Source organism: Poecilia latipinna, unplaced genomic scaffold (assembly GCF_001443285.1).
Source record: "Poecilia latipinna isolate Pla-1442-1.1 unplaced genomic scaffold, P_latipinna-1.0 Scaffold79, whole genome shotgun sequence".
Lineage (NCBI taxonomy): Eukaryota > Metazoa > Chordata > Actinopteri > Cyprinodontiformes > Poeciliidae > Poecilia > Poecilia latipinna.
The window spans coordinates 7,540-29,202 of NW_015112695.1; the positions used below are offsets into that span (position 1 = coordinate 7,540).

The 21,663-nt window shown below is 39.1% G+C and overlaps 1 protein-coding gene across 5 annotated transcripts; it reads right to left on the reverse strand.

Annotated features, from left to right (window-relative positions):
• Window positions 1-886: 886 nt before the first annotated feature.
• LOC106937048 (AP-1 complex subunit beta-1-like) lies at window positions 887-21,623 on the reverse strand. Of its 5 annotated transcripts, none has more exons than XM_015018375.1 (23): window positions 21,474-21,623; window positions 19,368-19,428; window positions 16,674-16,779; window positions 16,459-16,594; window positions 15,655-15,900; window positions 15,381-15,571; window positions 15,033-15,254; window positions 14,803-14,923; window positions 14,372-14,467; window positions 13,882-13,997; window positions 11,656-11,821; window positions 10,862-10,960; window positions 9,301-9,560; window positions 8,349-8,556; window positions 8,159-8,179; window positions 7,156-7,242; window positions 6,109-6,138; window positions 5,884-6,021; window positions 5,661-5,806; window positions 5,445-5,574; window positions 2,324-2,408; window positions 1,686-1,772; window positions 887-1,119 (listed from the first exon to the last, which is right to left on the reverse strand). In XM_015018375.1, the coding sequence occupies exons 2-23, from the start codon at window positions 19,402-19,404 to the stop codon at window positions 902-904; spliced, it is 2,946 nt and encodes a 981-aa protein (XP_014873861.1). In that variant the 5' UTR covers window positions 19,405-19,428; window positions 21,474-21,623; the 3' UTR covers window positions 887-901. The 5 variants fall into 5 exon arrangements, with proteins under 5 accessions (XP_014873861.1, XP_014873848.1, XP_014873857.1 ...); XM_015018362.1 differs by lacking the exon at window positions 21,474-21,623 and adding an exon at window positions 21,197-21,369; XM_015018371.1 differs by lacking the exons at window positions 8,159-8,179; window positions 21,474-21,623 and adding an exon at window positions 21,197-21,369.
• Between the last annotated feature and the right edge of the window lie 40 nt (window positions 21,624-21,663).

Sequence of the window (21,663 nt, forward strand, 5' to 3'; positions counted from 1 at the left end):
AGAAATTGTCATTTTCTTCGAGAAAAACAAAACAAAACTTATTCTTACAACCCTGCACCTTCATTCAGATATAGCAGGATGACTGGGGAAGCAAAATGCAATCAAAGAGAGAATCTGCACAATGTAGGATGAAGACCATCTAACGTTTACTTCTATGAACACGAATCCTTTTCTTCTTAAAAAAAATTTAAGTGTGAATTTTGTTCTCTGATGAAACTCCCAGGCCTTCAGAGAACAGCTGGATTCATACTGCAATTATGTGAAACACAAGTGGACTTTATCTGCCCATTATGTGACTTCTGAGGACAATCAGTTTTATTTGGGGGTATCAAAGAAAAGCGGGCTGAATACTAATGCACAAAATCTTATTTGCAAAATGATGTAAAATTTAGTTCAGTTACAAAAGGAAAAATTTACCGAATGACAACAGTCAAACATTCAAGAAGACGCCTTAATGTTCATGACAGGTTATTGTGTCATGTTTATGTCAGTCTTATGCACACACCTTCAAATAAAGTGTTACCAAAAAAACTATTAATCCTAGGCAGAAATTAAGTAAATTAAAACTATGTGCAGATATATGACGTAAAATGTGTCAACGGTATATTAAAGGTTGTTGATCTGACAAAAATGAAAATGTTTAAGGGGTGTGAATACTTCTGCAATTTACTGACTGTACCCATGGATGTAATCGGTTATAGAAAGCTTTGAAGGTAAGCTTGTGGAAAAAAAAAAAAAAAACCTTTTTCCTCATCAAAGGAATCATCTGTCAATCGTCTTTTATTTATATGAGGGCTCCCATGTCTGCTTGTTCTCATGGTGAAATATTTCTCAATATTTTAATTGTCTTTCAAACTAAATTGCTGACAGTGACCTTGTCTCCTCCCAGCTGTTTCCTTCTTCAGTAATTAGCAGCACAATCAGAGCAGTGATTAGACCAAACAGTTTGTTGTGCAAGACTCACTGTGAAAGTCGGGTTTCCTGTCTGCACCCGGAGCTCAGCCAGAACCCAGATGCCGTTGCTGAGCTTGGTGGACTGGTACAGCATGTCCTGGCCGTCCACGGTGCGCTTAGCGATCGTGAAGATGTTGCTACCCTGAAGTTTGTTGGAGGCTGCATCTGTTAACAAAGAACGCAACAAGAGATCACAACCTCCCTGCTGAAAACGGTGCTGCACAGTTCATCTTGGCTCAGATACTTAAATCTAAACCCCTCGCTGACTTCTATCATGCTCTGAGACCGTCTGTCATTAAATGCACTGGACCCTGCAGAATCTCTTGTTCCTTTAACCTACCCTAGCACATTTTCACCCCGGGCTTTCTGTGAAACACCTGTGTAGTTTCTAATTCTGAAATAACTCCTCAGCCTCCCTGATGCACCCCAGCAGGACGTGAAATCCTCTCTCTTTGTTCCTGGAAAAGAAATTCAATCTGTCGGGGTAACTCTCCATTAAGCCATTATTATGAATTCTTCTCCAGTCCAGCGCTGCTCACACTCGTGTAAAACTAAATTATGACACATAAATAGAGAGTGCAGCTGATGAGTCTTTATCAAATATAAATTGCTTCATTAGCTGGGATTAGTTTTGAGATAGACACGTCTCTGTCTGGCTATTTCAGTGTGAAAAGAGGCTGCGTTTTTCGGTGCGGTGATGTGTTTTTCTCTTCATTAACCCCCCGTCTTACCCGAGCTGAGATGGCAGTCTTTGATCTGAAACTGGGCCTCGTTGTCATTAGAAATGTCTTTCCATGTGGCGAGGAAAACTTGTCTCTCTGTTAATAAAGACATGCAATCATTGGGTGAGTTCCAGAAAAGCTTTCTGAAATATATGGGTCAATAGCAGCACCATTTGTGTTACACTATGAGTTTTCCCACAGTGCAGCAAAGACAAGAAAAGAAACAAAAAACCGGAGCAAGCAGTGTGTGAGCAGTTCATTTCGACTGTGGAGACGAGGTGTCCTGCTGTGGCTTTGGCTGTGGAGCATTAGCTCACAGCCTCTGGCAGCAGACATGCTGCTAGCCCCATCAGACAGCTCCACAGGGACAAATGCCGACACATTTTCACCAAATGAATCAAACAGCAACTCGAGAACAAAAGAAAAACAAAAAGAGGACTCAAAATGGCCCCGTTGTATAATCTGCCCTGCCATGTGAAGCGACAGGCTTTTAGGCTGGTGGACAGTAAACAAGCAGTCGCAGCACACGTCCAGGAAGAGTCGCACAGGCATCAATCTTTCAAGCGAGGGCTGCTTATAGTACGCCGGCTGACGTCAGCAGGGCTCGGAGGCATTTGTGCGAAGCTATTTAGTGAGGAAGCACTCACCCATCTTCCCGTCTTCCACAAACAGCATGCTGATGGGGTACTGGCAGCTGAAGTAAAACACGTCGATGTTGTTCTTAACAGCCACCTGCAGGGAGGGGATTAAGTTCGGATGAGAGGAGAAACAAGAAGCCATCTCAGAATAATTACTTTTCAAGTGCTTTTCACAGAGAGACGTCACTTCTCTTAGTGTGGTCCAAAAAGTCGGAGCAGGCAAATGTCCTCCGAATTCAGTCCAAAGAGTTATTCATTTAGAAACAGACTTCACAAATACAAACGAATCTCTGAAAAATACAATTTCGGATCACCAGGCTGTTGGTACCTTTTATTTAGTCAACAACATCTTTCAACTTGTCAAATAGTTTAAAAAAAAAAAAAAAAAAAAAAAAAAGTAATGTTTCAAATGTGTTTGTGACAACTGCTTTGAAAAGTGCCAACTTAAAGTGTGAGATGATCTCTGGATTGAATGTTTTTTTCAGGCTTGGTCTCATAATCATAATTTCAAAGCCAATCAGCACTTGATTGTTTTCAATGTTGTCAATCTTTCAGATCACAAATCTGTTCGTCAAAAATAAAACAAAGGAAAAGAAAAATCAAAAACACATCCAATGACATAACTGGCCATTTGCCATCCTTCTTTCTGTTCAGCCAGCCGCTGAATAACACACAGTACTCAATGATGTCCCATTGCCAATCCACACGGTTTAATAAATAAATCAGTCCAACCTTTGTAGAAGCAGATAAAACAGCTTTAGCAGGATTCTGTATTATTTGTATATGTGATAAAATGAGTTTAACTCTCACTAAAAACAGCAAATGGAAGAAACTGCATTGCTCCACTCCTTATAAATATCTAAAAAGCAGTAACGTTCTTCTGGACACATGAGTCAAAGCTTTATTTAGCTCCAGGTTCTATTTTTCTCTAAACAAGGCTCTGATAAGTGCTTTGAATCCACTAGAGTTTTATCTAGAGGAAGTGGGAGGAATGAGCCTCAAGAAACCTGACCTTTTGTACCAAGAGTTCACATGAGCTGCTCTACAAATTAGCTTTAAACTGTGTTGAGCATGAAACGGTGTAGAATGATCACCTCTTTGTTTTGCTTCTTTAAATGTTTTGACATACACAGTATTTAACATTATAATCCTTGACATATACGTACATTTTTACTGTTGGTTTCTTGATTTTTTTTTTTTTTTAAATCATCTTTGCAGCGTGTTATTTTGAAATACGACACCAATAATCTAAAGAAAGCAAAAGTTTCTGATCTACAAATAGCATTCTGAAAATGCATCAAAAGTGCTAAAAATAAAGATCCAAAAAGGAGAAATAAGGAGCAAGCAAGGATAAAAATAGGATAAATGAGAACATTTATAAATACTCCAAAGATTTTATCTGACAAGCCACAGATTTAGTAAGGAATTTGTTTGCCTTAGCTTCTCAGTCAGCTTTACGGTCCTGAAGGTTTGAGCATAAGAGAGGGAAACAGATCAACAAAGATCTAATAAAGGAAGCATCTGCAGAAACAAGTAGTAGGCAATGATACTATCATTAGCCAGCTTTATAAAGAGCTGCAGCTTTGCTAGAAGAGCGAGTCATGAATAATTCAATGCAGCATCTTATTCCTAAGATGCAGGAGCACAAACAATGCAACGTTTTTGAGATGGAGCTTTATTAGAAAAGGCTACATTGGTGTTGCCACTTAGGCATTTTTAAAGATGGTCAGGTCTGTGTGACCATCGTGCAGTTTATACGATTTCATTGCTATGCTAGGAGGACTTCACTACAAATGCCACGAAGACGCAAAATACAAAAGTTGGCATGAATACAGATGGTATCTGCATGTGTAACCTATAAAATAAAACTGAAAAATCTGCTATGAACAGTGGAAATAGGCCAGATCAATACTGTTCATGGAGGAGGAAAAGAAGAAATGTTAGAAAAGCTGTTCAGGCGAGAAGAAAGAGGAGGAGGCATGTGAAACCATTAATGACCATCCCCACCTTTCTCTTCTCCCCTTTGACAGTCTTATCTTCCCTTCCCAGGTGCAAACAGCAATAGTCAGCCCAGTCAAAAAGGGCCACAGAGACCAAAACCCGACCATCGCTCCATTTACAACCTTTCACAGTAACGTTGGTGAATGTTACGGGTTTAAACCGTTTCATTCTCAAAATGGGACTTTAACAGCATGGTAGAATAACAATGCGACACACTTGGTCAGCGTCTCAATGGATGCATTCAGGATGCCGAGTCAAACGGAGCTGAACAGCATTGGGGCTCTGTTTTGCACTGATACCTGATCAATCAAGAGCCTGAACTAGCTGCATTTCCATTAATCAGAAAATTGCTTGAAATTCCAAAAGTAAATTTGATAATGAAGACACAGTGATTCTGACAAAAACATTTCTGCGCCAGGATGAGGAAGTTTTTCAGCAATATTAAAATAAATGTATTTCGCAAAACTGCAATGGAAAAACTTTTTTTGCATAACACTGGCTGGTGAGTCATGTGATCAACAGCCAGATGTTACTACTGGTGAAAACCACAAAGACGACGACAGGAAGTCGTAGGAGAATGATGGTTTGTTTTTGGGGGGTTTTTGGGGACAATGTGCAGCTGGCTCCACCAGAGCTCTCACAGCATTGCACATTTCATAAAAAGTTGTCATTCAAATGTGTTGACTCCATAGCTCTTCTGTGAAATCACACACTACAATTTCTCAAAAACACTGCATACGTAGCCGCTGCCAAGTATAAGGGCTTGTCGCTCCAACGCCTGATTAAGACGCCGATGTTTCCTCTGATAGATGATGAGCACCAGCATCAGGGCTGAGTTATGAATATATATGTCAAGTAACTGTTCACAACTGTCACTGCTATTGTTTTTAATAACTTGTTGCATGAACAAGCATATTCACATGTGATTTTAATTTCATTTCTTACTGGATGGAAACACTGCAATTGCAAAATTGTGGGGGGGTTTTCGACATTAGCAGAATATCGACAACGATTTGTGCGCATTTGTAATGGAAACACAGCCAGTGATGGACAGAAAAGCACTGAGCCTGAAAGAAAACCAACCCAGCCAGGTAACATTTAGAAATGTTGCTCATAGTGTAGGTTTTACCTGCAGGTTGTTGAGCGGATCCATCTTCATAACAGGTCCAACCGTATTGAGTGGAAGGGTCACTTCGATGCTCTGGTTGGGGCTGAGGGGGGTCAGAACCTGGAGAGGACCAGCTGGAGCGAGACCAAAGCTAAAGACAAACAAAGAGAAAGAAATTTCACAAAATTCAACTGGTGACAGAACTGTAAACAAATAAAAGATAAAACTCGATCCCACCTGTTCCTGTTAAACTGGATGGCAAAGTCAGTCATGACACTCATTGCTTTATTAGTGAGAGTCATCTCCATCTGGATGACACCGGCACGGCGGGCAAAAGTGCCAGATATTTCAAGCCCCTTCCCCTTCATGGCTGGGAGCCAAACCTGTGGACAAAGTGATGAATTGTTAGGGCTCCATGATTATGCAAGCAGTGAATTTCAATCCTAGAGTACGAACTTACTGTTTTTGGTGGGCTGTAGGCGCCCATGGGCATACCGACGCCACCTCCAAGATCAAACAGGTCGTCCAGTCCGCCGCTAACAGGAGCGCTGAATGAGGCTGCCGGCGCAGCTGGAGGAGCACCGAAACCAGCCCCCATCTAAGGGTCATAAAACATATGGTACCGTCAGTTTTACCCCGTAGGAGACCATTAAACCTCAAAAGACCTTTAATAAAAAGGACTTACGGCCGAACTTCCTCCAAGGTCTCCTCCGAGCTGAGCATGAGGAGTAGGCACATAAGGAATGTTAAAAACTATACAATGAACAAAAAACACTAGATAACACCCTAAAAGGATTGAAGAGGGTGAGGGAGGAGCGAAAGGAGCTAGAAAATGTCTGTGTGATTAATGGTAGCTATAGGGTTTAAACTATTACTGAACCCTGCAAAAATATTCTGATTTGTTGGGATTTTAAGTGAAGTAGTCGCAGCTATTCACAAAGTAATCATAATTGTGAAGTGGAACAAAAACATGGATTCCAATCTGTTTTACCAATATAAATTATTAAAAAAGTGGCATGCATATACATATATTCAGCAACTTTTGCTCTGAAACCTCGAAATAAAAGCCAGTGAAATCAATTGCAACGAGAAGCCACCTGACTAGTAAATATTATCTGTGGCATCTCTGCAGGAGCAACAGAGAGGTGAGCAAATTTTTCTACAGAGCAACTATTAGTCATGCACTTCATTAAGCAGGAATTTATTAAAAAGCAGCAAGAAGAAACAAATTCAGAATCTTCAGATATTACTTAAACATAAAATTAAGACCAGGAACAGATTTCCTTCCATTTCACAATTAGGAACTACTTTGTGTTTACTTATTATTTCTCAGTAAGATGCATTTAAGTCTGTGATTTTTATGTGACAAAATATTAAAATGTTCAAGGGTACAAATACATTTGCAAGTAAAAAAATAAATAAATAAAGGTGAAGTACATAGAGACAAAGGACGTGTATGCTTTACCCCTACTTGGGGACAAATAAGTGAAATTCGACAGGTTTTACTGAAATGCATCTCAAAGTGAAGGCTGAAGACAGACTGAACAAAACCTTCATGATTTGTGATTCAGTAAAGTCCCACCTTCAGTGAATGGGACAACCAACAGTGCAATAACAAGTGCAAACAGGAAGCCATTACTGCAGGGGATGCTACGGAGAGGAAATAGTGGAACAGTAAGGGTCTATATAGGCTGCTGGCCTTTACTGGCCCAGCATGGTCCACTGGACCGACCTCAGTGGGGCTGTAATCTGGGGGCGACGGGGACTGATGCGGGATCTGAGGTGACTGAGGAGTGTCCGTCCGCAGGGGAATGGGCGGCTGATTGAAAGACGAAACACATTGCAGAGCCAAAAAATGAGATGAGAGATGGCCTCCAGGACTTAGCATCAAGCTAACTGCACAAGTCAAAACAATATGAGATGATGAATGAATGAAAACATCAAGGCAGGTGCGTGGAAACTAGGTAAGCAGGGGTTAAAGAGCCCATATTATGCTTTTTTTTTTTTACTTTTCCTGCAAGGTAAAAATTCCATTAATTAAACAGCTCCACTGACTTTCCACTTCTGAGCCGTTTCAATAAATGTAGCATAACGTAAAACTTTAACCTGGCTGGAGTTCATCCATAAACTCTGAAGAATTCAAAGTAAAGTGCTTCTCTACTTTATTTGACTGGTATAAAAATCTGTTTGAATAGTCCACTAAATTACATTACACAGTTTCCACCAGTTTAGTTGGGACAGATTTCAGTGATGGGACAAGAGTGTATAATGATAATTATTACTAATCTTTATTAAAACTTTAAGCCTCTGTTTTTAACAACAGCTGTGTTGTTTAAAATGGTGTGTTGATGTCTTTCTTCCACTTATTTAGATTTGCAGGAGAGTACAAGCAGAAACATTTAAAGAAAACTGTTTTCTCCGAGGCAGAGAGAAATATAAACAGTTTAACATTTGTAAGCATTTCTTGAGTGAACACAGCTTGTCGAGTATTACAACTCTGCTCAGAACATTACTACATCAACAGCATTCCTTAGCACTGGTTTTATTAGGTTGGCTGATGAGCAGACTGGCTTTAGAGTGAAGCTTTTAAAAGACAAAGGGACAAAGAGCGCAACATCTACCTGAGGTCCCAAAAGAAATGATCCCCCTAAGCACGAAATGGGCTCTTTAAGACTTATTGTTTTAAAAATGGTTTTATATGACTGATAAATATCGTGCCCTTTCTCTGTAGTTACCGGCTCAGACTCATCCCCCATCTGCAGGTGCAGCATTGAACAAAGAACAGAAGAACAGATAAGAAAAAAAGTAAAAGAAAGAACAAAATGTAAAAAATAGAAAACGTTCCACAATTTAGACCCAGTGACATTAAGCTTATAAATGAACTAAACCTGACAGACGGACTCAAGCAGGTCTTCTGAAACGTACCAGGCTGTCCAGTCCCCCTCCAAGGAGATCCATGGCGCCCAGCTGCATGCCAGAAGTGGCTGGGGGTGGGGGTCCAGTGGTGGCAGGGGGTGTCAGATCAAGATTGAGGAGGTCGCCCAGGAGGTCACCCTGGGACGGTATGACCGCAGGCGGTGCGTCAGAAACTCCAGCTGCAGAGCCCGTGTCTGGGCTCTCAACGCTCTCTCCACTAGAAAGAGGCAAAACAAGTTCAAAATGACAGGATGAACTAAACAAAATTAAAACATTTTAATTAATTTCTTAATTAAAATGTGTCATTGCTAATAAACGGTGCACATGCACTCACCACAGAGATGAATGCCACTTTATTTGAGGCTTTGAGGACACATCTGAACTTTTACGTTTTCAGTGTGGAATTATAAACAAATACTTTTAAATAAGCTACCATCAAAACTCTGATTAAATGAGCTCTTTTTTTTTTTATTAAAACCAGAAATAGTAGACCTCATTTAAACTGATTGGTGCATGTTCGGAAACCAGTCTTAAGAACAGTTCGCAAATCCATTCCCAAGTGTCCTTGGGGATGGATTTCAAGATTGCCGTTTCAAAAGGAGGGTAGATGGTCATGTAGGCTCATTGTGAATCGAGTCCGACTAAAACGGGAGAGGAAATTGGTCAAGATGTTCAGAAACAATCTAGGAACTGAAAAGGACTGAAACCTGATGTGAAGCCAGGGCCGATCTCCACAGTAAAGTGAGTTTCATAATCAAGATATTAATTTAATGCATCAATAGAAGCCTCAAAATGGTGACACTCATGCTCACAGTGAATGTTTGCAAATGTATCACGTGCAAAGCATCTTCAGCACAAAAAAAAGTATTTCCTCTTTAACCCAAGGTGTAAAAAAAAAAAAAAAAACTACATCCATTTAGAAAAGCCTGTTAAAACATAAAGGGTTCAATGTGTAACTCACGATCCAGCACTGCCTGGGAGTCTCTTGTGCTGAACCCCACGGCTGCCCTCCACAAAGGCACTGGGAGGCTTGTGGTAGACAGAAGCCAGAGTCCCAATGTGGCAGATTAGCTCCTCCAGCAAGGTCGGCTCAATCAGATCCGTCTCCTCGGAGATCAGAGGCTTCTCAGCCAGAACCACTTCCTTGGCAGCCACAGGGTCCGTGGAGAGCAGACGCCAATAGATGTAGCCTCTGTCCCTGAGGTCTGGGTTATCAGAGTCCTACAGACAGACGTGGAGGAATGACACTAAATATCCTTGTAATATGTAGAATAAATAGTTTAGACTCTCTGTTCCTGATATGGGACTAAGGTCTGAGAATTAACAGTATTAAAACTGAGTTTGCCTCAATGTAGTGGCCAACAGCAAAAAAAAAAAAAAGGTAACGGATCCCTCTCCTAAAAGAGATTAATAAAGGTAAATCCTGTGGATTATGCGCTAACCTGCAGAAGTCTCACAGAAAAACAATTTGTGTTCATGAAGCAATGCTGTTTTTTTTTTTTTATGAAAACATTTAAAAATACCATCACCACACAGAAAAAAGTAATACAGTGAGCTTCTTCTTGAATTTTGTCATGTTGGATTACATACATTACTATGTTAAAACATGCACTCTATAAAAGTGAATGATCTTATGAAATCAATCGACAACATACATTTCTACTTATACAGCCTGTAGATGCAATCGGTCTCTGTTCATAGTAGGTTCAAGATAGAAAGATATATGTGGTTCCTAATTATTAAGATACAGCTACATTGACATACAAGACAAGATCAACTTTAATGGAACAGAAGAGTATCTAAAAACACTTGGAAATCATAATAATGGGAGATCAGGTCTTGGATCTAAAATCTCTCAACATTAACAGTTAAAACATCTCAACTGTAAACGATTGTTTCTATGCTGTGTCAGATATATACTAAAATAATAACCTTACTAGTTATAGAGTTTACAGTTAGTTTAGCTTGAAAATGTTGCTGATTATTGACTGGACCAACTCAGAGGTGAAGGAGAGTGGCAACTACTTCCAATATCCACATTTAATTTACAATTTAGAAAGTCTGATGAAGGCTAAAGGCTTTATAAATTTATCAGGATCAGAATCAGTCCGAGTCAAAAAGTGGGAGTACAAAAGCATGTTTGCTTCTCTTGCATCACCGATCCTTTTATCCAAATTAAAAAGAGGAAGACAGAGGATTGAAAGGCACCTGGGCAAAGGCATAAGCCAGTTATGAGCATCAAGGTATACCAAGGTTTTAAAAAAGTTTACAGTTTCATCAATATTTTCCATCATCATTCCTAGAGTTTAAAGTCCTGCTAGTGAGATGTTGGAAGTGCTAGAGTCACATTTATCAAACACTTTAAATCAATTTAGCAGCAAAAAATGTAGCTTTCACTCCTTTTCAAATTCTATCCCAAACATGATTATGCAAAGTTAAACGGGACGCCCATGTGTAGAAACAACTCAAGTACAAAATGGAAAAATGTTGAAGATAATAATTTATTATGGTTTTATTCTCACCTGTGTGGCCAGGCTGAGGACCTGCTGCACCAGCTCCTGGGTCTCTGTGGGTTTCTTCAGGAACAGCTTGACTATTGCAGTCAGTAGTTGTAGCTGCACCTAAAAGGGTCACAGTGAACACAAGTTACAGCTGCGCATTTAAACGATTTAAAATGGATTCTCCAAATCTGTAACGCAGTGGATTTAAAGAAACAACTGTTTTCTAAACCTCAATATACAGACCAAATATACAAAGCTTCAGTCTTTAAGTTTGTTTTTGTGGTTTTAAATCTATTTAATATAATAAGGGAATCTTTTCTCCATGTTATGAAACATGGTAAAAAAAATAATAAATCCCTCCGCCAGCAAAAATCTTTTATAGGCAATAACATGACAATCCTTCACTTATTCAGATGGAACAACCTTTTACAGCTCTACACCTCCCACTATGAGCTGCATCTTTCATAATTTCAGAATTGAAAAACCACACAACCGTCGTATTCCACACTGAACCACACGAGAGCGTGAAAAGAGAGGCTTTTTGACTAAATGTGTCCAGAGTGAGGGTCCGCCTTTGATTTAAATGCTGCCTGGTGAAGATCGACTGCCAAATTAAAACCTGATCTCTTAAGCTCATCTATACCAATGCCTCCTACGTGTTGCCATATTTACAGCAGCAAAAAAAGCGGCATTAATAATTTTCATGCAGAAAATATACACTCTTCTCTGCCAGCACTGATTAGAAATCATTGAAGCACAATCAGATGTTTTTCATTTTCCAAATAACAACAAACCCGGCAGCTTACTAAACACACCTGAGTGCTTTCATCATGGAAGCCCTCCAAAAAGCTTTCGAGCAGCTCATCAGCGTTGTCGATGCGCTCAGCGTACTCTCCCACAATCCAGATCATGGCAGCACGCGCCTCCGGCTCATCCAAGGAATCAAGGTTCTCACACAGAGTGGCAATCACGCTCTCATACCTGCAAGGAGTTACACCAAATAACATTACTGTCAATAAAACATAATAAATCAGCAATGATGAAAAAAGAAAAAAAAAAAAAAGCGCTAAACAAATTGCAAATGTCTCCAATTCAATTTAAACTCAACCTGGTAACGTTTTGCCAAAACTAAAAGGTAGGAAACTAAAAGGTTGAGTTGTTGTTAGGGTACGCAAAAGTAGTGACATAAGGTCCCACCTCATTACCCATTTCACATCAAACAGCACTTTAGCATGGCATTTTTTTTCCCCAGAAGCCTGACAAATGAAAATATATTTTTGCACACATTTAGGCAACGGATTCAGTCCTTTTATTCAAAATGTGCAACCATAATTCCCTCTGAAGTGCTTCAGGTTCTTCTGATCTGCATAAAATTTGCAGCAATTAATACTCCCATTTGCATAATGGTTTTTCTACAAGCTATGCTGAGGCACAAATGTTTAATTAATGGGAAAGAGCAAACTTTGACTAGCTGGTGACTCATTTGGCTCAAAGCGTGAACCATGCCGAGCTGATAGGCTTTGCAAAGCTGCTCCCTTCAAGGCTCACGACTCCAGGGCGATGGTGTACTGCTGAGTGGGCGAGCTTCCTGTCTACCACATGAATCCCGTCCACAGCAGAAGTCACCCTGCCGCCAAATTAGCCTGACCTTTAACCTGTCTGTCACTAGAGGACCCAAATTTGGGTCCTCTAGTGACAGGGGTGTCAAACTCCAGTCCTCAAGGGCCTCTGTCCTGCAACTTTTAGATGTGCCTCTGCTGCACCACACCTGAAAAGAATAATTAGGTCATTAGCAAGGCTCAGGAGAACCGATCTACACAGGGAGGAGGTAATTAAGCCATTTCATTCCACTGTTTTTTACCTGTGGCACATCTAAACACTGCAGGACAGCGGCCCTTGAGGACTGGAGTTTGACACCCCTGTCATTGTGAATGACAACCTGAGACCAACAGGTTAACCATGTGGAATCACAGCAAGTTGTCAAAGAGAATCTAAGGAGGCCCCTAAATCCTTCCTTAAAATCTCTTTCCAACGCTTATCAGGCAAACATTTATAAAACAAGATGTATATCCAAAAATGTTTCCCTTTAATCACATGAAAATAACCATTAATGTTAAATGTTGTATTTTATTTTTAAGAATGGAAAAAAAAAAAGAGAAAAACAAACAGATTCTGAATTGGAGTGATTTTTAGCTTGAACCTGACAAAAACCACTAGCTCCAATCTGTCATTTCCCCTAATTGCTAAAGCCTGATGTGTGAAGCACAACACTCTTCAGTTTGGAAGCTGTTAATGAGGGCAAGAAATGTTCAATATCAGTGACGTGTTAAAAAGGCTTTAACACCTAAAATAAAAGCTAAATACAGTCCAGAAAAGTTGTTTTCTTGTATCTGAATTTTGACACGTTGACAGCTTTTTGTGGAAATCTCAGATTTAGGATAGCAGAGAAACTTTAGCAATAGGCAGAGATACTGATTACAGTTAAACATGCTAACTTTTCTAGCAGTTGCCCCCTTTCACACACACACCATGGCATCTTCTTAGCTCTGGATAGAATAGAAATAAGTTTGAAAGAAACTGATACGAAATCAATATTATTTTTGCCAAATATCTAATGATAAAAGTTAGCATAATTATTGTCAACTTCAGTTAGTTGTTTGATAAGATGACAAAACTGTCAGCCATCTTCAAAAAAAAATTTTTTCAATAAAAATCCCAAAATTAGAAATCCATTTACAAAAATTGCAATCACAATTTAAGCACTTTTAACCATAAAAATGTCATATTAAGATTTTTGTATTTTCAGCTCAGTGATTAATGGAATAGGTATTTTGTCCGCTTGTATACAAACCAGACAAAGCAAAGTAATGACTGTCTATGTCATGTTTACCGGTAAATATCCTCCACATTTTTACACAAATCAGCAGCTTTGTGGGAATCATTTGCTAAATAAAACTACATAAAATAGTGAAATTACATATTTTCTAGAAATTTCTGGAGAAAAGGTAAATGTTAAGACTGGTGTGTTGGACAAAACGTACTTGTTGGGGTATTTGCGGAAGATGTCCTTGATGACAACTATGGCCTCCTGCACCACATAATTGACCTTGGTCTGTATGAGATCCAGCAGTGTGCTGACGCAGCGCTCTGCTGATTGCTAATAGTGGGAAAAGGAAAAAAAAAAAAAGCCCAAGAGACGTTAAAAATAACAGTTTTCAAATATTTAGAAAATATAAACAGAGCTCATTTATAAAACAATGATTTGAGTATTTGTGTTTTCCTGGACTGAGGAAAACATTATGCAGATGAGAATATTTTTACACGTCTGAAATAAAAAGCACAATGAATTAAAATCATAGTGTTTTCAGTAACAGGGCCACCTTGTGCATAAAGCTGTGCCTTACAAGTGGTCAGTTATCATTTGAATTTTATTTGAATGTGAATTTTGCTGTAAGTGCAACAATATGAAGGATTGCTGAAGAGTATTTGACAAACAAAACCTGGCGACGGTGCTCTGTGATTTCCACTAACCTCCACTTTGATGGCACAGCGGCCAATGGCCCTGACCGCTTTACGCACAAAGTCCACATCCACCTCAGTTGCGTACTCCTTTAGCTCAGCCAGCACCTAGAGTAAAAAACAGGCACCACACAAACAGGATCTTTACTTTTCATTTGCATCCTTAGATTAAGACCTCAATGAACCTAAATATTATCATAAAGCTCATTTATTCCAGCAATTCCAGTTGAAAAGCTACAACTCAGATTATTTCTGTTCATTCTATGATTTTGACTTAAAGTTAAGGAAAGCCCCAAATTCATTTGAAATAAGTCAAACTGTGTAACCATTCTTCATACGTACAAGTTTCACTTTTCAAACTGAATTACTGACAAAAATCAACTTTTGTTGATATTTTCATTCATCAAGATGAATATATATATCTTGGATAGGTTGACGGTTACCTGGGCAATGTTGGCCTGAGATGCAAGGCGAATCATTATGTCCAGCTTCTCCAGTTTGACATAGATTGGGTCATTGTACTTGACAAAGAAAACCTTCATTTCATGTTTCAGGATTTCCGGTCTAAAAGTACAAAATTTTACCACCACCACCACCAAAAAAACAAAAAAAACATTATTAAGCTTTGTCTATTCAAAATTGAGTGCAAAAAACTGCTTTTCTGTCGACATACCTTCTCTGCACAATGAGGTTGATGTTTCTGAGTGCAACATATTGCAGCTCAGGCTCAGCAGAGAGCAGCGTGACCAGAGGGGGGGCGAGCTTCTTCAGCAGAGTGCCATAATAGTCCAGGTCTTTAGGGAGCATTTCCATGAACTTCATTAAAACTTTAACTGCTGACAACACCACCGCCGAGTTGGCATGCGAGAGCCTCGGGGTGACTCGCTCACAGATGCTGGCAGATGATAACGATAATAGGAAGGAAACAAAGAAATTAAAACGAAGCTGTTCAGAGACATTTAGAGACGTGCAGAAAGAGGAAATATGTAGGTGGGAGTCACTACCAAAATAATAATCTTACCTTTGGGACTCTCGATCATCCCGAGGTGTGTAATTGGCTAGACAGTCAAGAATAAATATCTGGCCCCACTCTGTGCATTCATTAAGAGCTGTCAGCAACTTGTTTATGGTCTGAGGGTTCAGGTCCAGAAGATTGCTGTTGGGATGTGACTCTGCAATTTCAGACAGAGCCGCCACGGCATTTGCGACGACCTAAAGAGAAAGACAAGGGGTCAAGGGTTGCATCATCTGCAAGACTTGCATGAATTCAGTCACGCCATCAGAAAGAGCCACACCATGGGATTGGAGTCCGAAATCAGATCCTTGAGAGTGTCCAAGAAGCCCTGGTCCTCCACTAACTGGGCGTTGATATCGTGCAGCTTTGCAACACACACTGCAGCCGTCTTCCTCACATAGGGGTCTTCGTCCTTCAGACATTTTCTCAGAGGCTCACAGAGGTACTCGGTGATCTTGTCCACACGAATACAGCCCATGGTTCGAACGGCGAGGGCTCGGATGAGAGGGTTGGGGTCTTCACAGTCCTGGTGGGTTTCCAGAAAACATGCATTCCTTTAGCCTTTTAATCAGACATAATCAAATTCCTTTTTAATTTTTGTTTAAATTAGAATAGTCAAACAAACTATGGGGTGCAGTCTTCTTAAATTAGAAGACAGGATGAAAAAGTAAAATGCTTAATGAAAAGCTCTAGATGGCAACACAGAAACTGATCTTTGGAGCTTAAGCTGCCATCAGACGAGTGAAAAAAAATACCCAAGGGGACAAAGAACTTCAAGGAGCAGTGATGAGTTTTTCTCATGAAATGCGTATAAACAGGTTTAAATTACAGACAACACTACCCACACAGCAATTATGTGCTGCATTAAAGTAATTTGCTACTGTAAAAACCAGTACAATCCTGTTACTAAGAGACAAACTTGTAAAATTATACCTCTCCCTTTTGATTTCCTGATTCCATGCAAATAGTACTTTAAAAAAATCAAATCACCCACACACACAAACTGCAAGTTGAAATTATTTAACTGCTTGAACTGACGGCATACAAACACCATCACAAACAGTAATGACAGGCTGAGCTTCACCTTCACAAAGGTGTTAACAGCCATGATAGCCATGTCTGGTTGACTTTTGGCATAGTTCATAAGATAGAGGTAGACCAGCTTTTTCAGCTCCAGGTTGTCGGTCTGCATGCAGTTCACCACATCTGGAAACAGAGCACTGCAGGAGAAATCACCTGTTAGAAGACCAGTGCCATCACACACTTTGTTCGTTTCTGACGTCATTTCTAGCTGCTCACCTGACATCCTTCCCCACTGTCATTGATGCAATGACCTTTTTGACAGCCTCCTTCTTCTTCTCTTTTTTGTCACTGTTCAGCTCCGCCTTGAGCTCAAAAATCTCCCCTAAACAAACAAAGAACAAAGGCCAAAATGTTTCCATTTTAGCGTGCTATGATGCATTAAAAGTGAGCAGAACCAGTCAGTTAGCAGTATCATGTTGCGGAAAATGTTAGAAACAGTTGTCAAAAAACTGCCTTGCTTGCTGCAGTCAGCTGGCTGAAAGTACGCTTCTACACATTTCCCTCATTCACAGGACGGACAAAGTCAGCAGTTTCTAAATATTTTTGATCATATAAAGCACCGACAGTCATGGTGTGGAAACTGAAGGAGAGCTCCTTATCACTCTTATTGAAGTGGTGACGTTTAAAAGTCACACTTTTAAATGAGATGCTGCAAAAAGTGTCAGGAGTAGCTGGACTTCTCTAGGCCCATAATTAGCAGATCTGGTGCCATTTGCTGTACGTAGACTGGCTGAAAAAAGAGACTACTTTACTTTTCTTTTGCTTAAAAAAGACTTTGTTTTTTTTGGTGGGAGAAATATTTCTAATTGTGAAAGGCACAGTCTCACAATATGGAAATTGAAAGAACACTTTACCCAGAAATGCTGTTTTAAAAGTACAGCAGGGAAGAAGCTATGAGTGCAATGACTACAATTTATCTGACTGCATGCTGGCCACCAGCTATCTGCTGTAGTTTAACTAATTAACCAGTTAATATCAGTTCTTTGCAGAGCAGCATGATCGCTGGGTCAATTATTGTTTTAAATAAAACCAAGTGGATTGTGTGTTTATTTTAAATATTTTCTGTTAATGTTGTGATGGTTCTTTTAAAGGATTTAAAAGGGGAAATTACAAGCAGTGATGTTCCCTTTTTACTGACATCCTTATTAGTTTATCATACATTTAAATCAACACAAAACAATTCTGAAAGTAGGATTTATTGTGAGTCTCTGTATTTGATGTGGTTCATTTGTCATTGAATAATCTTATAAATATACAAATAAGTGCTGTGCTGCTGAACAACATGCTCAAAGTGCTTGCAGAGCGTTGAAAACTATGAAAACGGTAAGTGTCCTGTACTCGTGTAGAACGTTATCAGGTCTGAGGACTCTGATGTGCTTTACGTTACAGTCGTTCACATGCTGATGGTGATAAGCTACATTTTAACCACAGCTACCATGGGGGCAGTCTGATAGAACATTAGAAAATCTGTCATAAAAACTGATGGAAGTGTGAAAATAATAAATACATTTCACAATAGTGTGCAATTAAAAATGTGCATTTAAAATCTAAAAGGTAAAAGCTTAAATCAATGGGTTAAAACATGTTAAAGCAGTATAAAAGTGTTGAGAGTGGGTGGGTGTAACGGCTGAGCAGAGGGCTGGCGACAGTTTTTCTGTCTATCCTGAGTGTGCTGAACTGGTCAGGTCAGGACTCATTTTTTTGGTATGGCCAAGATCTGGAGAACCAGAGAGCTTGAAAGGCAAAGGCTTGATCCAGTTTCACGTCTGGACCAAGATGTGAAACTGGTCCATTAATGGACGGAGAGTTAAACAGAATCTATTCTGATGGCCAGAGACTATTACTTTGGTAAACAAACTTCTCGTTTTATTTTCTGTATCTCTTGAATATAACTGTTTAAATTAATACAACATATTTAAAATATTATTCTGAGTTAGTTTTTTTTTTCTGGTTACTTATCCCTCAGAGGTTCCTAGGCTCTTCTGAACTGGCCTAATTCAAATGTAATATTTCCAATAGTTGAACACTACTTTTTATTCTTGTTCTCTGTAGCTAAGTGATGAGTTACTGGTTAAACATGGCTGCCATTCAGCCAGCGCCACCAGGCCCTCTGACCACCACCAGCAGGTAAGGCGGGTAAAGTGTTTTGACTGAGACGGATGGAGCGGTGGGACAAACTCCTGAGCCACTTGGCGCCTGAGCAACAATCTTTCATAACATAGGAAATTTAAGAGCTTCATAATTCCTGGCTTTTACACAGCAGGACAGGTAGACATATATTATTTGCACCACACACAACAATAAGAGTGGGAAGTCATTTATTGTGAGAATGTGCATGTCATCTATTACTCTCATTAAACTTTGTATTTTGTCAGTAGAAACTAAGTCTGCGAGAGGTTTGAAGTCATCCTGGGAATATTTTGTTAGGATAAAGTCTGTTTACAATCATGTGTTTCTTTACACAAAGCAAGTTAATCTATAAACATGTCAATAAAGGGCAATTATGGCCTTAAATTTGATCCTAGGTAATTAGAGTTTTCTGCTTAATGTAAACTCCTTCTAGATGCTACCAGAATTACTAGATGAGAGCTTAAAAAAAAAAGATCCACGCCATTACATTTCTAGTAAATCTAAAGATTCAGACATTAGTTTGCAATATGCAACTTTACCAGGATATTTTATTAATCCCAACACATAAATAATTTTATTTTCTTTACTTATGTAGAGGCAGAACACAATCTATCATGATATATTTGCACGCTGATAAAAATATATGCGTTCTTTCTTTTCAAAAGCAGCAAAGTTAATGTTTTTTGGCTATAATAATTTGTCTAAAGGAGCCATTTCTCAATATAAATACAGCAATTTAATACAGGAAGCTATTTATGAACATAAAGAAAGTTATCAGACCTTTCTTGGTAGTAGTGAAGTACTTGGAGTCTGTCATCTTGGATCCAAACTGTCTGTTCTCCTGCAAAAAGCAAAGGATGAAACAGAATAACTGCAGGGCTTTCGCCCAAGTGAAACTCTTTAGAAGAGCAGCAGGAAACACTAGAAGTGCAAGCAAAGGAGAATAAAAGGATTTCCTCTCTTTTCCTGAATAGATAGTGGCAGATTGGGAAAGAAAACAAAAGATTTTGCTGAGAAACCAGATCCTGATTATCTTCTTTAGAGAGAAAATGTCAATATCAGCACAAACAGAGCCAACAGTAGTTTCTTCAGCCAACACTGACTGAGTTCAGGATGGAGAATAAGCATTTCCACTTCATCAAGCTGCCATCAGCAAAAAATACTGGAAAACGCTTTATATTCCAATAAAGAATTCAATCTAATATTCTATTTTTTGTTGCAAGTAAAGTGTCCAAGTATTAAAACTATTAGGACAATGATTATTGCTGACTATCGCAATGATAATACCGCTTATGATTAACCAACATTTTCCCTCACTGATCGCTTTCATTTATGCCATCATGATGTTCCCACCACTTTAGCGTCTTGGTCGCTGTTATTCATATCATGTCCAAACATACTTTGATTCTGATAACACACTATGAAGTTGAAGCTATAATTATTGACCTATAGAGGTGATCTGGAGCAAGCTCCAATGTCAGTCTAACCTCCTGCAATCTTATGAGCCGTTCCTGATCACTTTGATTCTTCAAACTTTTTTCCCTAAAATATTGAACCAATGACTATGGCATGTCAAGCAGGCTCTGCCCTCAACTCCCCGAGTCTAATGTTAATTCACTCTGTTTTAAATCAAGCAAATTGAAACATTTCCCATTACTTATTTGGCTTTTTGCACTGTTACTATGAAGTTGTAATATTTTTAATCTATTGTCATTATCTGTGATACTTATTCTACACAGGGTGTTGGAATAACATTTTGGTAATCAGTTTTCGTTTTGAATGTGCTGACCAGATAAATTAATTTTTAAATTGCCTTTGTTCTCTGAGATGTTAGCCTAATAAATGCTATTTTATGTGTGAATTAAGACATTTTGCATTGTTCACACTTTTTAGATGTTTTGAGGCTGATGTAATTTTAAGTTGGTTATCATCTTGAGACCACCCTACCAGGTGTATTGTACCCTTCCACAGATTTCCTTCCAGGACAGCAAGGAATCAGCTAGGGCAGGAAAACTCAAGTCCAATATATGTATTAAAGTCTTATTTGTACATACTTGAAGCTATGATACTCGTTTATTGACAAATACAACTGCATATCCCTACAATTGAGTACCTACACGTTTTAACACAACATTAAAAAAAAAAAAACTTTACTATCGTCAACTCACGGCAGAAACAATGTAAAACCCTTAGTTTTGTCTCGCAGGTAGCTGTCAACGTCTGACAGGTTGCTAGCTCCGTATTGCACCGCTCGTTCACAAGACTGACGAAGTAGCTAGCTGCTGTTTAAAAGATTATTACTATATATATATATATATATATATATATATATATATATATATATATACTGCCCCAAATTGACGCCTTAAGCTTTTGCTGAATCATAAATTAGTAACGCAAATGTACAATAATTTTAACAAATGTAACTTAGCCACATAGAAGTAGAGATGTTCGCTAACTGACTAGCATTAAGCTACGGTGACGTTAGCACAGTGAGCTCGAGTGCATACAGAAACAAACACCAAATATTTAGTTTATGTCAACATGAAGTTAACTAAATACAGCTATACGAGTAAGAAATCAAAGATTCTCTTCACCCAGTTACTCACGCATAACTGACTGGCCCATTCCTGCATGTTTGCGGTAGTTCGGGTAGATGAATGAAACTGATGCTAAAGGCTAGCGGAGAGCCTGCTGTCAGTGTCGGCTAGCAGCTCTGACATGACCTTCTAAGTCCAAGCTTAAGGAAGCCTTTCCCGGGATAGTTAAGCTCTTAATCTGTAAGCCTAATACAAACCTCACCCCACGAATTACCGTACCTTCTGGAGTTATAATGAAGCTCCCCACACAACCATTTAAGAGAGAAAATCTCCACAAACACCTTACCGTTTCAGGCGTAGTAGGAGCTGTGATGGCCTTCGTCTCCTCCCACTTGTTTTACTTCCGTCTTTACACAAAATACCAACTGTCAAGCAACGTCAGCCTTTATTCATTTAGAATTACTTTGTTGTTTACAGTGCTGGGAAACAGCAGTTGAGACAATAGAATAGAATAGAATAGAATAGAATAGAATAGA